We start from the raw sequence: 18,586 nt of genomic DNA on the forward strand, positions 1-18,586 counted from the left end.
ACAATGGTGAATCTATTTAAACTAAAAGAAAGTTCAATAAAATAAAGGACAGGGTCATACCACGCTTACTTTAGCCTTCTTCTTCTTCAGCCTAAGAACACGAGAGGCAATTTGAAGGGTGGAAAGTGTCTCTGAGAAGTTGTTGGGTGACGAGGAAATGTGGGCTATCATGGTGGTGCGACAATTCATGTTTCCCAGGGACTCTCGTAATAGCATGGTTAGCTTACTATCTCTGTAAACAAAAATGGCATTAGTTTATTTGTGCAGAATGCCAATTGTGTAACCTGATAAATAACAGTGAAGATGCATAAACTGTAAGATGAGTTAACCCTTTTGAGAACAAATTGTATTTGTAAAATGGTAGAGCATCCAAGGCTTTTTAACAACTTTATACTGAATACCTGCACCACGTTTAACAATTAGTCTAATCTTCTAAAATTATCCTTATTAATAACAATGGATAGAACCTTTTTGGTCATTCTTTGATTCAATTTAGAGAGAGAGAGAAAGAGAGACTTGGATTGGCATTTTCTGTTCTGTCTGCCTTCCCTATGGCAACCATTAGAGGTGACATATAAAACTGCTTTTCAAGGATGAGTCAGCTAGCATTACGATGCACATGCAAGTTCAGTTCTCAGAAATCAATGACCTATACAATAATTTGAAGAAAAATATTGTCACGGACAACAGCAACAGAGTGTACAGTAATGTGATTACAGTGACACTGTGCTAATTTGTTTGATGTTGGATGATTTGCTTAAATATGGTTAGTGAAGTGTGTAGTCAATCTTGAGTGGTTAATAAGACAGTGAACACATGGCTGAGCTATAAATGATAAAAAATATTAAATTATTTCACTAAGCATAAATTATACAAGCATAATTTACTAACCATGACGTAGCAAACATGCATTTATCAGAGATATGCCATCAAGATAACATTCACCGCTTGGCAAAATATGTACTGTAAAAATGTATTACGAAACACAAGTAAAGTGTTTCTGGTAATTACTTCTAATATTGTGCCATATACTGTATGCATTGTAGTGTAAAATCAATAATTAATATATTCCAAATTGATAAAAAATTCAGAATTCAAAACAATATTCTAGATTTGACATTAAGGTTAAAACAGCCAATTACAAAGATTATAGGCAGTTAATATACTATTTAGCTCTTATTAAATCACTATCTAAAATTAGTGACTGTATATTCATTTATGATACACGCATATTAATTCAATTTATCTTGTGCAAATGCTGCATTCCTCCCAAAAGGCTGTAAACCCTAATTATATCTGGGCTCTCCAGAGCAGATGCGTTGCCAGCCTTAAACCCCATGATGCTTTGCAATGTAAATTCGCCATGATTAAATTAGGGAGCCATAGCATAAAATGCAAACGTGCCTTGAGGGAGCTAAATGGAAGCGCTGCAAATTTTTATGAAACAAAGCTGCTGGAAAATGCATGGCACCTTCTAAAAGTTGTCTGTTTAACTGAAATTAACATGCTGCTTAAAAGAAACAAAACAACAGTTGCAGAGAAATGGTCTGTGTTAAGAATGTTCGATGAATCCCAGTGAATGTGAAACTGCATCTGTCTCTATGGCTGCTTGGCACAAGCTAATTCACCTAGCTATTACCCCTAAGGAACTATAAAGGTTACATTCTCTCTGCAGATTCAACGTAGCATTATAATCCACTAATAACTGCTCACATCAAAGCCTGGAAAATGTCAGTTTGCATATATTATTCATATGAGGTGTCTTCATGAAGAATTAACGGCATGCATCAGAGATATTAAGACTAAACATGTTGCATCTTTAATGAGTCGAGCGACTGCCGAATGACTTCACCCATCACAGTATAGTCGTAATCTTGTCGTTGAGGTTACAACATACAGTATCCGTCTGAAAAGTTTAACTCAATGTGTTTTTGTTGACATCATATAATGTGAGATAAAAAGTGAAAAGAAAAGGTCTCACTTGTAAGGGATGTGCTTGCTGCCATTGACCAAGGCCAATATGACGTTCCCCAGGGCCGAAAGAGAGAGGCAGAGTCCTGTAGTGCTGTCACGGGTCTTGCTCAAAACCTTCACACAGCTACCCAGGTCGATGAGATGCAGTCGGCTCCTGCCTCCCGACACTAAGCAAAAGAGCCACACGGTCAGATTGCCTGAACAGGAAAACTCTGACAGGAGTTTCTAACATTCATCAATCTCTTAACTCTGATATGATATATTTAATAACATTCTACTTTATGCCTAGGCCAATGGTTCAGACACCATAGTGACAATTTTAAGTGACTCAATTTAAGTACCATAACCAAGATTGATTTTTAAAATAAATAAATTAAATTGATCAAAGATGATATTAAAAACATTTAAGATGCTGTTCCTTTGAACTTTCTATTCATCACATTTTCTACAAAAATAGTAGGCAGCACAACAGCACTAACATTGATAATAATAAGAAATGTTTCTTGAGCAGAAAATCAGCATATTAGAATGATTTCTGAAGGATCATGTGACACTGAAGACTGGAGTTCTTGCCATCACAGGGATAAGTTACATTTTAAAATACATTAATATTATTTTAAAGTAATAATATTTCACAATATTACATTTTTAAAACATTTATATAGCTACTTAGTTAAAGTAAGAAAATATCAAGCTTGCAAAGAAACTGGAAAAGCAATAGAATGTAAAGAAACTTTAAATATAAAGGACAGTATAAACCAGGGATGTCCAATCCTGCTCCTGGAGGGCCACTGTCCTGCAGAGTTTAGCTCCAACCCCAATTAAACACACCTGAACCAGATAATCAAGGTCTTACTAGGCATTCTAGAAACTTCCAGGTAGGGGTGTTGAGGCAGGCTAGAGCTAAACTCTGCAGGACAGTGGCCCTCCAGGACTGAGTTTGGACACCCCTGGTATAAACTGTCAAAAACCTCATGATGACCATCTAATTCCATTATGAAGTGTTATTGAAACCTATTAGGTTAATGAAGGATTATTAGGATAAAATTGAGGATAATGACCCTATATTTTAAATGGCAACATTACATCTCTATGTGTTTCTATTATGTAAGTTAACCTTCATCATGGAAACATCTAGAGTGGATTTCATGACTCTGCTTACATTAGCTTCATTATACACAGTTAATTCAACTTACCCAAATACCCTAAAAGCCCAAGCTAACACATCTGGTTTTACTTTCTGTTCACTCTTGGAAGGAGGCAGGACTCACTTGTGCCAAACAGAACATTTTTTTGTGATAAGAGAAATTAGCATGTTCTCCAGAAATAGCGAGCTTTAGCATGACAGCTTTTAGATCAAATCCTACATCTCACATTAACAATGGCACTTTTTTTCCTGTTATCACACCCCTCTCTAAGATTATCAGCAACAGACTATTTATAAACCATGCTGGCAACATTTGGAAGTATAATGAGAAAGTTTGAAATCAACCGTGGAATAGAGCAGATTATTGCTGATAAGTCTAGCACAGCCGATCAGCAACTTTTTTTGTGTTTTAGATGCTGATGTTATCCATCATAAAAGTATCTTACCAACCTTAACCAGCAATAACCAACATTTTTGAAACCTAAAAGATAGGTCACAGACCAAAAACCAGTTGAGAACCCCTGTTGAGTCTCTACTGAAACTATATCTAGCTTATAATGATACTCACTTCCACCCTTGCCGGTCTTTTCCATTCGATACTGGTAGATGTGTAGGGTGAAGAGCATGTGAGAGTTACGGTGTTCCTCTTCATCATAGTCTGGCTTACTGCTGTAGCGTGAAGCAATGGCAGCGTCCAAGAAGAAAGCGGCCTTCTCAGCCGTAGGGGCGCGCAACTCGCTCTGATTCTGTAACTGTGTAAAAAGTTTTGTCTGAGAAACAGTACTGACTTTGTAATCTAAACATTATTATCAGCATCAGTAGCTAAGTTGTTCAGTTTGGCCATTTATTTTGACTTTATTTGTGAAAAATACCATAATAGGATTACAGAATCAAGAAGCTGCTACCTAAACTATAAATTTCTCTATTTTAAGAGATTGGCTCTTTATCAAGTTCAAATTATTCCTAGATATTGATTCATTTTCCAGTTAATTTAGAAAATATGAAAAAATTAATATAAATTGAATTGCAGCATTTGTTGAATAGTGTGTATCGCCATATATACAGGGTTTGGACAATGAAACTAAAACACTTGGTTTAATAATTTATTAGTATGCAGCTAAACAGCATCAGCATCTCCTTTTGCAGCTGAACAGCATCAGTTCATCTTGGGAATGACAGACTGAAGTTCTTCACAGTAGCCAGAGGGATTTTAAGCCATTCCTCTTCCAGAACAGCGGTCAGGTCACTGTGATGCTGGTGGAGGAAAACATTTTTCTGACTCGGTCCTCCAAAGTGCCTCAAACATATTTAGATCTGGTGACTGTGCAGGTCATGGGAGATGTTAAACTTCACTATGATGTTCATCAAACCATTCTGTCACAAGTCTTGCTGTGTGTATTGGTGCATTATCACGCTGATGCACGGCACTCCCTTCAGGGTACAATGTTTGAACCATTAGGTGCACATGGTCCTCCAGAACGGTTCAGTAAGCACAGTAGGGAATGTCATGATATTGCAGCCCAAACCATCACTGATCCACTCCTGTGCTTCACTCTGGGCAGCAACAGTCCGGATGTTAAACCTCTTTGTGCTTCTCCACACTGTTACTCTCACGGATGTGGGAAAGACAGTGACGGTGGACTCATCAGAGAACAATACATGCTTCACATTGTCTACAGCCCACAGTTACTCCTGTTGGATGTGGTTCGTCCCCTAAGTAGAGGTATGCAGACATTGCCCTGACTCACGATACAGCACAAAGACTTTCTGTCCTGGTCACAGATGAGCCAGCGAGATGTGCAACCAACAGTTTGTCTTCTTTTGAACTCTGTCTCCCATTTTAGTTGTGTGGATTGCACTATTTAATGTACAGATATGCTATTGCTCTGCTAATTCAACCTTCACACTCTGCTCTTACTGATGGAATGTATAATCAGTGAAACCTCCAACAATATATTTGGCCAATGTTTCAGTGTTATTGTCCAACCCCTGTATGTGTATAGGCTCTATATCAGCCAACCTGCTCTTGAAGAAAACGATCAGTCAAAAAATATGTTAACCTCTATTAACAGTACTAGAGAAAATAAAAGAAAGTATTGAGATACTGTCAGCTCAGTTAAGTCATAATGTATGAAAAAAAAAATTTGTTTGCTATGGGCAAAAAAAGTATTTTCATGTCAGCACTGCCTTGAGTATCACGTCTGAAGCGTGCTCTGTGTGATAAGGCTGACTGTCATAGGAACAGGAGAAGTGAGGGCATTACAATCCATTGCTGTGAGGTATCAGTCCAAGATGAGATTAGTGCAGATGTCTGAGGATTACAGAGACAGGGGTTGTCTCTGTTCGACTAATCCTCTCTTTAAAATGTTAACTTTAAAATTAAAATAAAACCTGAAACAAAATAAAAAATATTAAAAATAAAAAGCTAATTCAAAATATGTATGAATACTGTAATAGTATCTGAATAATACTAAAATAACTCTGGCCCCAAAACCACACATTGGTTGAGACAAAGTTGCTTGTTTACATTTTTAGGGAAATCATATTAAAATGGAATAGAAATTTTAACATTGTAAAAAATTACACACTTCACCTTTCATTTGACTTATGTTATTTACATCATAATGAATTTAGAATAAAATTAACATACATTTTTCACGGTATTTTAGCATCAATCAGTGATTAAATGAACAATCCTTTACATGAACAATATACTGTATAATTAAAGAAATGTGAACAACATTAATGACTTTACCTGCATCCCGCAGATGGGGTCCTCGCAGAGGTAGACTCCTGGAGACTGGCCGTCCTGCAGACTGCCTGTCGCCACCTCTGACAACAGATCTTTCAGGTTCTCGTCTTTTCCCCAGACCTCCACGGCCGACACTCGTACGGAGAAACGTGCACCCGTCTTTTCCTTGCACTCGTTGATCAATTTAAATAGCCAGGAGATGGCACACGGGATAATCCCGAAACTCTGCATGGAATCATCCTTGCCAATCATAGTGTAGGATTTGCCTGCAACAAGACCAAGAACCAAGTTGACGATGGATTGCTTTGAATACATTCACATTCCTTGCATTATGAATGATTGGCAAGCGTAGACTGAAACAGTACAGTAGAAATAGGTCAGGTGCTAAAGCCATGGTGTCTGTTTGGCCTCAAGAGCATTACACCAATATGTGTGGTCTATTTCACACTTTCTAATGTGATATTTAGCTTCCAGACCAGCACTCTGGCATAAACCACAGTGACAGATGTCACATACACGCTACTCCAACACATTCCAATACAATTAAAAATCCATTACAGCTGGAAAATTGACAAGATTAATGTAATCGTGCTTATAAATATAGTCTGAAAATGTACCATGCCTAATCACACGAATGTTTTGTCTGCCTTAATGGGTTCTTATTTCCAGAAAAGCCCTTTGTTTGAAAGTACGCTGACATTTGCCATATGCCGTAGTGTGGTTGAGTAAGCACATATGCCATGTGGGCAGCACTGGGCATTAAAAGCAGGTTCACCCGCAGGACCAGAACCGGAACAACAGCCTGTTGATTGGCACTCGCTGGATTCATTTCTGGACATTGTCCTCCAAACGGTCACATGCATAAATACCCCTGCTGTTGACATGAAAGGGGCCACTAAACAAAGCCATATGTCACAGCACACATTCAGACCAGATTTAACTTCAAAAGACGGATTCCTCTAGTTTGGGTGGGTATGAGAGTGAGAAAGAGAAACAGAAACAGAGATGATACAGTGTCTGCTGAAATAGGCTCATTTGCACGGTTCACAGTGATTCCAAACATCACAACAGTTCATAAATACAAGCCAATCCTGCAATGGTGCAGATGCAGCAGAGTATTGATTTATTCATGATTTAATATGAAGCACATGGGGCAGATTTATCTACACGCTTTAAGGAATATTTAAAGAGATGTTATACTATTGTGGTAGGTGATAGTTCTAATTTAAGGGTACGTTTACACGAAAACGATGTACTGAAAACGGAAATGTTTTTCCTTTGCATTTTCCGCGTACGGACAACACCATTGTCACACCAATCCGTGAAAACGATAAAAACGCTGTATTATTCATCCCACGCCAGTAGTTGGCAATGCCACTTTGTAAAGAAAAACTAGGCGCCTATAGACTGAACACCTTTACGCATGACATCACCGTTTTCACAAATTCACTTTTTTGTAGTTTACACGGAGACAATAACGTATCATTTTCAAAAGCTAGTGTTTTCAGGCCCCCACAACGCCGTTCTCTTGTTAAAGGGTTAGTTCACCCAAAAATGAAAATTCTGTCAGTAATTACTCACCCTCATATTGTTCCAACCGCGTAAGACCTTCGTTCATCTTCGGAACACAAATTAAGATATTTTTGATGAAATCTGAGCCATATCTGAATCCTCCATAGGCTGCTATTGTGTCCGAAACTTGCTGGCCCAGAAAAGTTATTAAAGAGATCGTTAATATAGTCCAAGTGACTCCAGTGGCTCAATCTTATGTATATCAAGCGACGAGAATACTTTTTGTGCGCAAAAACAAACAAAAATAACGACTTTATTCCACTATTCATTTCCTTCTCTCTGGACCTCTAGTTGGTTTGCGTAGTGTTTTTGCGCAGCGCGTCCGTGTTACACGTCACCACGTAGGCTCACTATTGGCCGACGCCAGTCATGTGTGTGATGCGTGATGACGTGCAACGCAAAAACACTACGAGGCCCAGAGAGAAGGAAATGAAAAGTGGAATAAAGTCGTTATTTTTGTTTGTTTTTGCGCACAAAAAGTATTATCGTCGCTTGATATACTTAAGATTGAGTCACTGTAGTCACTTGGACTATATTAACAATCTCTTTAATAACTTTTCTGGGCCAGCAAGTTTCGGACACAATAGCAGCCTATGGAGGATTCAGATATGGCTCAGATTTCATCAAAAATATCTTAATTTGTGTTCCGAAGATGAACGAAGGTCTTACGCGGTTGGAACAACATGAGAGTGAGTAATTACTGACAGAATTTTCATTTTTGGGTGAACTAACCCTTTAATGATCAAAACACAGAAAAGGTTTTAAATTTTTAGAAAAAAGTGTCATGTAAACAGTCCCTTAGTAGGCAACTTTTCAAATTACATTTAAGTGTTTTAAGTTTAAGTGTTTATCCAATATTTATATTTTATTGTATTTATTTTATTTTAGGGGGGCGACTATAATACCATAGTAATTCCATGATTACCATGCAAATACTATGATGCAGGAATATAGTAATCATTAAGTTGCAGATGGTATATATCAAGAGCAAAAAGTCCAGTTCTGGATGCTGACTTGTAAAATACATTTTAGTTTGACATGCTATTACTGACGTTCTGGCAGGTGGTTGTAGGAAATCACATGACAGGAGAATCCAGCAAGAACAGTCTTTAGTAACACCACTTTAGACCACTCAGGAAACACAGGAAGTAAATCAAACAACCACATAAACTCAAATGACAATCAACACAGAACAAAGAACTGTGAGAAGAGAACTGAAGGCTAAAATACACAAGGGAGGCCAGTCAACAGAAACTGAAACAGGTGTGTAACAATCAGTAACCAAGGAAACAAACTAGTGGCGGGAAAATGGGAACTAGAACTAATCCAAAACAGAACATACATGTGACAATGATGTTATATACCTGTTCACCTAGATAACTTGTCATCATGATTATACTGCATTAAAATCCATCAAAACAGATAATAGAAAAAAATAGTTAGAAGAGCATACATTACATTGTAGATGTAAAAAAATATGTATTTAAATAAAAAAAACATGAATAAGTTCAATTACATTTATTTATAAATTATTTACGTACTATTTTTATTATTTGTTTTAATACATTGTACAATTGTATGTTCTGATTGAAGCATATCAAACCTGCTCTCAAAAATGGTATTTCACATCAATTAAAGTCACCGGGCTTTTACTTACAGGCGGAAAATAAGATGGATGCTCTGTAGCAGGTGAACGGAAAGTCAGTAATTCAATCAGACTGGATAGAGATTCAATTACTACAGCATCTCTCTTAAACATTTTACACACACAAACGCATTATAGGCTTCAACTTGTCCTTCAGTTTAATGGATTCTGACTGCAAAAAAAGCATAAATAAGCCTCCAGGCTGATCAAGCAGTTTCAGAAGATAAAGCTTCATCCAGAACACTGCTAGAGTATTTTAATAGTCACCAACCATATGGCCTTTGCATCCTCACAACCAGCATGACATACATGATATAGAGGTCAGGGAGTATTATGTACGATTATTAATTCACTCTCCGGTTGATTTTAAGGTTTAAAACAAAAACAAATCTGCGTGTTCAAGCCAGATACATCTTAAAAGAACCTATCTTATGTATTCATGCGCTTAAGCACCAATGGTGACCAGGGGTCGGCTCGTTGCACAGCTCAAGTTCACCATGATTCTTTTGTTTCTTGCTTTTTACAGCCACATTGTAAAGCCAAATGTCTAAGGTGATTACTTTCAAAGCGCTAACAGGCCAGTGTCTGTGTTATTACAGCTAGTTAATTAGCTTTGGGCGGCTGACCAATGAAATCACTGTGGAATGCTTTTCCAATGATGTATGAGCCGGTCTTTGGTTTCAGAGTAAAGGTTAATGGAAACGAGGAATCTGAGGAATTACACGCTGTCATCAAATCACTGACCAGCAACCACAGTAGCATTTTCCCATTGTTTTCCAAGCAAATGGCTGGTTACATTTTTACACTAATCTTCCAGAAACAACAATGGACAATGACAGCTAAACAGGGTGAGATCATCTTGTAGTCCTCCATGCATGCTTTGAAACTAATTCCATCTAATTTACAGGATGTAAGCGGTTGAGGTGTTGGGAACGCCGGGGGATGGTTATTTATGGAATATAAAACACATGAGAGATGGAAACATTACAGGATGTATTAAGGCTCTGACGTTCATTACAAAGACAAGAAAGATGTCTGCCTAAAAAGGCACTTACAAGATATTAGAAAGGGGCAATGGAAGCACTTTGTGATAGGCTCGTATATTAAAGAGATCTGATATCATATATGTAATTTGTCTCTTACCTAGTTTGGAGTGTCCAAAGCAAAATACACAGCCATCTGCTCCATTGACCACAGACTGGATGACTTCAGCCACGGTTCCAGCACAAACCTCTGCCTGCCAGGAAACAGTGAACAGCCAATCAAATTCATGCTCTGCAAAAATAACTCAAATTGCATGACTTAAATTAAGGTATTTTCAATGTCTTTTTTTTTTTCAATTTTAAGTTGACAATAAGGTAAAAACACTTGATGTGTGTAAGAGATCTTCTAGATAGCAGCAATGACTTTTCTTCATTATTGAGCTATGAGGTTAAAGATCTGGGTTGGTAACCTTATAGGTTAAAGATCCCAAGAGGCGTGACATATAAACTGCCATTTTTGTCTTTAACCTTAATCACTATTCAAAATAATGGTTCTAAAAGGGTGTTTTTGCAGCAGTGCCATAGAAGAACCATTTTTAGTTCCCCAAAGACCCTTTCAGGGCCCTTTTTCCCACTATAAGAACCTTCTGTGCAATGGAAATGTTCTATGGATGTTAAAGGTTCTTCATGGAACCACCAATGCTAATAAATAACCTTTATTTTTAAGACAGGTTTCTCCAGAGGGATTTTCCCTTTACTAAGAACATACTGTTGCTTTGTATAAGGAAGCAATTATTTAGCAATTCTGCCACTAGTGGCTGAAATGACTCACTGCATGTTTAATGGTTAGCACCAATCCCTCACCTGAGAGGCATCATGGGAGAAGGCTGCATCAAATGCGAACATCTTTGGAGGAGCCTGGTTGGAGCTGCCGCGTTTCTGAGTTTGATTCTGCTGAGAATTAGCCGCCGGGTCCATGATGGTCACTTGCTTCTTACGAGAATCGACCTTCAGGAAAGAGCTGGACTCTGCCGCGCTGGCGGGCGATGAAGGACAAACGCGTACCATCACTTTAACCTGCACAGAAATACCACAGCATCTGCTCAGTAATGCAACTAAGATTGTCATGGTTCAAAGCACCAACCTATCTGTGAATAATAACTCAACCAATGTTTTTGAGAACAAAACATTCTGCTTGAGGGAGAACAAGCTATTTATGTAGGTTTACAGCTCTGTTAAAGGTTTAAATATTGAGGAAAGTTCGCAACTCATTTCCGAACACTACTCCTTGCTTTTTCAAGTGGTTTTGAACCACTTTTTGTGACGAAAAACCCTCAAACTTTAACATACCATTACTCGTGTTTTTGACAGAAGAGTGTGCAGTGTGATACTTAAGAGTTATTCATAGCTCTTTAATATTTCACAGTCAAATGTGTGGAGACAGCAGGCAAACATGAAATCAACAAAATGCTACTAAATGCAGTAGCAAGACTAAGGAAAAGGTACGCCAAGTAACTTCAGATGAAGTTTTGTTTAGGAAAATTTAATTTCTCTAAATTATAGAGATTGAATATGAATCCAGTGAGAGTGTGCAGTCTACAAAAAGTGGTATGTCCAGTGAAATGATATAGGGGTGAATTCAGGACACTTTTTGCCATAGAGATGACTGGGAAAATGTGTCCCAGTCAACCTGAATTCACTCCTATCTGATCAAACGGATTGCACGTCCACCAAATGTTATATGAATCTAATAACTGAACATTTAGTTACTTTTTAACTTGTAAATGTAGTTTAAATGATTCACTGCACCATCTAATATAGCCTATAATGTATGTACCCTTCATGTATCTCATACATGTACAGTATATGATAAACACCTACTGTCCCGTTTGCAAGTGTGCTCAGTGAAACCATCATTGACTGAATGTAATTACAGATTAGTGGAGTAGAACACACAAGTGATTGTTGGAGGCATTCAGAAAGACAGGAAATAAATACTGGCTTTCTTTCCAACTCAAACTCAGTGACACTGAAAGCCCATCTAAAGTCTAGACACAATGGTTATACATGGACACAAAGACTGCATTTATTTAATCTAAAAACAGTAATTTTGTGAAATATTTGCACAATTTAAAAAACTGTTTTCTAAATAACTTATTTTAAAATGTATTTTTTTCCCTGTGATGTCAAAGCTGAATTTTCAGCATCATTACTCCAGTCTTCAGTGTCACATGATCCTTCAGAAATCATTCTAATATGATGATTTGCTGCTTCTTTTGCTGCTTCTAAACATTTCTTGTTATCATCAAAGTTGGAAACAGTTGTCCAGCTTGATATTTTTAGGGCTCTTTGATAAACAGGACGCTCAAAAGAAGATTAATTTGAAACAGAAATCTTTTGTTATGTCTTTACTGTCACTTTTGATCAATTTAACGCATCCTTGCTTCCTTCTAGGCTGAACAGTTCATTATGAAATGCCTTCAAATAACCGGACTACACATATTCACTATGCTAAACAAACAGCTGACCTATTGAATGCATCATCCCATTTATAAATGCCTCCCAAAGGAAACGCTCTCTGGTACTCTATAAACTGTGACTAATACGCTTTCTTTCTGAGCCCTTGCTTGTTATGGAATTGTGGTCATGCAGCAGCCCAAGGGGCAGTTATAACATCTGTCATGCTGTGAAATGTAATTAGTGAAATCAAAGCATTCAAGATTAAATATCAAGTTCAGCACATATTCAAACAACAGATTTGTCTGACCCTAGAACAGTACAGCAGCTCATTTTGTCTTCTCAATGCAAAGCCGAATTCAAAGCTGCAGACATAATTACCGTAGAAATCCAATCTCGACGCCATATGGATTAGCAACTGTAATACCATCATCACTACATTGATAGACATTTTGATAACGCAGGAGAAAATTGCTTCTCAAGAGTATCAGTCATTCCGGCATCTATTTGTTTTAGGCATTGTACTTATTGGTGCGTCTTTAGATGAATGTTTAAGTACACTAAGATAATAAAAACAAAAAAAAATTCTAATTTAAGGATCAATAATAGATCTGTGAGCCATCATAAGGAGATTTCCTTGATATTGCCCCTGGAAAGGAGAAATAATCCTATATTTGTTCAAGTGGATTCCACTGAGATCAATACATTAAATGACAATTTCCAATTCTTAAATCAGAACAAAAGCTAAAATTAGTTGCTCTTTCATTTCCTTACTGAAAAGATTTCAATTTACATTTATTTTGTATTTTTCATTTCACATTATTTGTGTATAATAGTTGATTTTGTATAGAAATTATATTAATAATAATACACACAAAATAATGTGTATAATTATTTTGCATTACACAATTTTTTTTGCATTGCACAAATAATTAATGTATATTAATATATATAAATATGCCTTTTTAAGAAAAACAACAAAACAATGCAGATGAGACTTTTATGACAGAAGCTACGAGTCTACTAATGTGCAATAATCATGGATTGTCATTTAAATATCAACTATTTCTTTTAAACATCCTCAAATTCCATAGTAGAAATAAACTAAAAAAACAAGAATTATTTTGACATGCAAAAACAGAATACAATTGAAAATACATTCAATTCAGTAATAAAAATAAAAATAATTGATTTTTTTTTTTAAATATGAAAAATTCTTGAGTTAATACTGTAAAATCTGACTTTTGATTGTAAAATTTAGTTTTTTGGCAAATCTGAGCACAGTTGAGATATCTTCTGAAACTCTAATGCCTGCTATTGACTGTGCGATTTCGGCTAATAAACTTGGGTACATGTATGTAGACTGTACGATGATGACACCTCGTAGGCTACGACGCAAGTTAGTATAGAAGAATAAAATGTCATCGTGGCTATTTTGCAAATGGAGCTTGAGGTAAGTAGTTTTAAGTTTTAGCGCCATGCCAAGTTGATCAATACACCATTTTTGATCAATACACCATTTCATGTTTTATTGGTTAGTTGGTATACGTAGGTCTGTGATCACTGTGAGATGATCATGTTAAATTTCTGACACTGTTAGAAAATTATCGCAGGCTGTCTTTGGTCGCAATGGCTGTCTTTGAACCTCTCTCACTCTATGACATAGGACCACTGTTTAGGAGCCACGACCACAGAAACTGTCACGATTGGTCATCTTTCTTCGGGAACAAATCAAACAATATGTATTAGGCATAAAGGAGACACATGAGATTGCTAGGTCATTTCTCCAAGGAAATATTGGAGAAGCAGGAAACTTCAAGGAATATTTGCCTTTCCTGGGAACAGCCTTCCAGAAATGTCATTACAGTGCGTTAAATATTTCATCCTGGTGTCATTTAATAGCAAAAAGAACCCTGCCTACAGTTTTTGCATATTCCACCTGAATTATGCATGAGGTGCATTGTTGAGAACACATCACACACAACACTTCTCTCCTAACCTGCTGAATATGTGCACACAAATCAGGACAGCTCTGGGAAAAAAGGAATGCAGCTGACCATTGATGCCGTAATGATACTGTCATTTCATACATTGGCGCCTTTAATCCACCAGGATTTCTAGCATACAGTACGACTTATCTATACAAGTTTATAGAGTCTACATTTGAGGTAAAGCTCCTCTCTGAGCCACAGTGATAAGTCTCAACCAATAGCTTCAAATCGGCTCAGATCTAATAACGTGCAGGCAGACAGAATTTAATGAAACCCTATTCTACACCCACAGTCCCTGCGCTACAAAGAGTCATGTCTCTTTCTGTTCCATATAACCAATCCTTCCAGGTTTGTTTAGTTACTGTACGTCTAGCATCTCTTAAGCCCATTACCACAAATAGAATTTCTTCTGTTTGGTGATTTGCAACCCATTGCATGCATTGAGCCTCTGATTTTCAGAAGCAGGGATAAGATCACGGTAGGGGGGCTCATTAGCCAGCATATGCGGCAGGATGGCGACTGAGGAGGTGGTCTCCCTATGAGCTCTCACTGCTTTTGTGGGTGAGAGCAGTTTGGATATGCAGCAGGACTAATGAAAGGAGATGCTCTAGTCTGGGTTCTTAAAGGTCTTTAAGAACACTGGAACAGGAGCCAAGCCCACATACTCACTCAGTGGTGCTCACTGGTTCTCATCATTACATCAAAACATTTAGATTCACATTTATTTTGTATTTTGCATTTTCTAATATTTCTGAAACCCCATAGATAATTTGTAGAATAGTTGCTTTTGTATATAAAAATAAATAAATAATACATATAGTTATTTTGCATTGCACAGCACACAAATTAATTCATGTCACTTGATTCAGACCTCATTTTATGGCACAAAAAGTATTGGACATGGCATTAGATGACAAACTACCAAATCATAGTGACATAACCTCGGCAAACAAATAATGCAAGAGTTTTTTTCAGATCTAACTTCACTTTCATCTTTACTATTACCGTTAAGCAGAGGATCCCAATGTGATTTTAGTACATATGTGAACTTGTTTTTGCTTGAAGAGCATGCTTGCATGTTCCTCAGTTGCGCAAGCTTCATCGCCATTGCAAAATATTTAGCCAGAGTTGTTAAAGTGGGTTTGAAGACTGCATTAAATATGATACCGTGCACCAAAACAAGGGCAAAAAACACCTTTTTTAATTGTCCCCATGGTGCGGCACAAGTGCACAAACAAACAACGCAATCAAGTCTATTTGATTCACAAACAAATGACTCTTATGAGCTGGTTCTTTTTAGTGAATCAAAAACATACTGCACGATCAGAGCAGTCAGATTCACGCACAACAGATTCGTATGAGTCAGATCTTTTTTTTTTGTAAATATACAGAGTGAGCATAGTTCTAAAAGACGAGTTACATCTTTGAATCAGTCTGATAATGCATTGAACTGAATCAGAGCGGTTAATGGGTGCCTTATCAGTTCTCAAACGGAAGGCTGCATACTTATGAGTCCAGTCCTTACTTAGGCTAGAGTTGCTTATTAAATTGATTTTGTTTCTACAAAATTATTCCCTGATATGGAGAGGTTTGAAAAAATGCCACGATGAAATTTCATTTGAACACTTTTCATTTCAACGACTGATGTGATTTATATCATGGCATTTGAAGTATGGGCCTGCGATGCACAGATCTTATCCTGCTTATATGTGCTTGTAGCTGTACAGAGAAAGCAAGTTTCATATTTTATAGTGGGCTGAGATCCCCTCGGATTACTGTATGGAATCAATAAGCCTGAAGTTGATATGTCCATTACAATAGATAATAGCAGAACAAGTCTTTATATCACTCTTTAATCTGCTGTCTTCCAGACAGGGTCTACAAAGCTTAATTAAAAAGACATTTCTTCTTAGATATATCTTCTTGCAGTGTAAACTGATGTGTTAAATGATCACAGGCATACCGGGATGAATATTTCAGACTATTGACTTACTGATGCCCGTAAGGTATTTTCTTTAACACCTCAATTTTAGAAAAGGGCTGTTAAAAATTTAATTAGCTACTGAATGTAATTTTTTTCCAAAGTCAGATACACTGGCCAGGTGATTGATGAATCTGCCAAACTCACAGAATTCACTGTAAACCCGAATAAGTTGGCAGAGCTCAAAAAAATTAAAGTTAAAAGTTAAAAGTTTAAAGTTAAAAAAGTTAAGTTTAAGTAAGCAGATCTTGCATATTTTTATTTTGTACACATACCTTTTAATTGCTCTTAACTGTTTGAGTAAGCTAATTCAAATATTTAACTTAAAATTATCATGTAATCTCAACTTAAATACAGTATGTTTAGTAGTGGAAACCTGGTCAGATTTAACTAGCTAATTCAATAAATGATACCTTGTTAATTGGTTACACAATGTCTTGATAAAATTAGCATAGCATATCACTTTCTGAATGAGAACAGCAACATAAAACATTTAACATTTATCGGTTCTCAAACTAAGCTCAAGGTACACTCGTCACCATGATGGTAACCCTACAAAAAAAAATATATAATTAACTCGTCTAAACTAGAATAACAAAACATTAAAGGCACAATATGTAACTTTTTTGCTTTAAAAATAGCAAAAATCACTATATCTATGTTATTTTTTTTTTTTTAGTTGTGTACTTACATTATCCCGACTGTTTCCAACAACTTTCAAACCAGGAGAAATTTGTAATTTAATTCGAAGACACGTCCCGTTTCTTTATTTCCGTTTTGTCGCCGTCAATGGCGTCATATCCGCGTTGTCCCTGGTTTCCGCTCGTACTGCCATAGCAACCAGAGCTATGAACCAGAGCCCTCTGATAGTAACCAAAGCGACTGACGCGGACAACTTTGTAGTTCGCAATGTCTATCTGCACGCTGTTGTTGTTTCGTTCAAACATTATGGACCATGGCAAGCAGACTTTGGATAAAAAAAGGAGAACTAAAACGAGAATCAATATCAGCGCTGTGTTTTCGAGATGCCGAGAGCTCCCATAGACAGTATATAAACGAGAGCTCCACGTCCGAGACTTTGATCGCTCCTACATGTACTTTATTAAACAGGTGAGCACATTTACATAAAACTAATCAATGTCATATAGTTCAACAATGATAAAATGTCAGAATATGATCTGTATGTTATTCTAATGTTGATCTAGCTTACTGCTAGTCTCATACAGACAAACTAACACATTAATTTCAACACATTCAAATGCAGTTTAGTGTGATAGTGTAATGTTAGACCAGGTGAAACAGCGCTGCGTTACCTCACAAGTTTAATTTGTCTAATAAACTGACCTGTGAGTAGTAATTCTGCGTGTAGTTCGGTAGAATGAAATGTCCATATTCCTTTTATATCCGCGGGACTCGCGTCGCGTGTGGAGCTGATAGCTGTCTCTTAGCAATCCCAAACTGCTTCATATCACAGTCATGATAAAAACATCGATGTATTTACTCATCCATAAACATTATTAGATCGGTCGGCTTAACGTTGACGACAAGATCCATAATTCTTAGCAAATGTTGCGTCATCAAACTACGCCTTTGTTATTGTAAATAGGTTAGCGACCCCTAGTGGCGAAAAATTCCATACTATACGTTTAAACACCACTTAACACTAATCTTGCAACAAAAAAAAAAAAAACATTATATAACACTTAGCATTTTACTCTGCCTTTTGAGTGTCATGGCAAAGCATGCTAGGAAATAGAAATCCCAGCCCAGTTTCAGTTAAATTTAAGTTTGTCTAAATTGAAAGAAACAAGTTCATAAAACTCAAAACAAATAAACAAGTCAGATTACTTAAAATATGCCTGTTTTGTGAACTCAAAAGAAAAAGAAAGTTCTAAATATTTATATTATTCATATATTCGTTTAATTTCAGTTGGCTCTACACAAACCAATTAATTATATTGAGCATTAGGGTTTAGACTTCAAAGTGTTCCTATAAACCACCAACGTTCTAGAGTAGATGGAAGATGAAGAGAGTCTCAGTGATGAAGAAACAGGAGATAGGAAAAGGGAGACTTACAATGGAC

General features: G+C 36.8%; 1 protein-coding gene across 3 annotated transcripts in view; it reads right to left on the bottom strand.

Moving 5' to 3' along the window:
• Positions 1-18,586, bottom strand: part of kif26ba (kinesin family member 26Ba) — a 56,397-nt gene that overhangs the window by 7,817 nt on the left and 29,994 nt on the right. For all 3 annotated transcript variants that reach the window (XM_081394258.1, XM_081394257.1, XM_081394259.1), the window contains 6 exons: positions 10,938-11,150; positions 10,234-10,327; positions 5,877-6,139; positions 3,690-3,873; positions 1,982-2,141; positions 61-232 (listed from right to left, as the gene is read on the bottom strand). In XM_081394258.1, the coding sequence (XP_081250384.1) occupies positions 61-232; positions 1,982-2,141; positions 3,690-3,873; positions 5,877-6,139; positions 10,234-10,327; positions 10,938-11,150 (1,086 nt within the window). The remainder of the gene's footprint in view (positions 1-60; positions 233-1,981; positions 2,142-3,689; positions 3,874-5,876; positions 6,140-10,233; positions 10,328-10,937; positions 11,151-18,586) is intronic.

The sequence above is a fragment of the Scardinius erythrophthalmus genome (genome assembly GCF_964197995.2).
Source record: "Scardinius erythrophthalmus genome assembly, chromosome: 19".
Lineage (NCBI taxonomy): Eukaryota > Metazoa > Chordata > Actinopteri > Cypriniformes > Leuciscidae > Scardinius > Scardinius erythrophthalmus.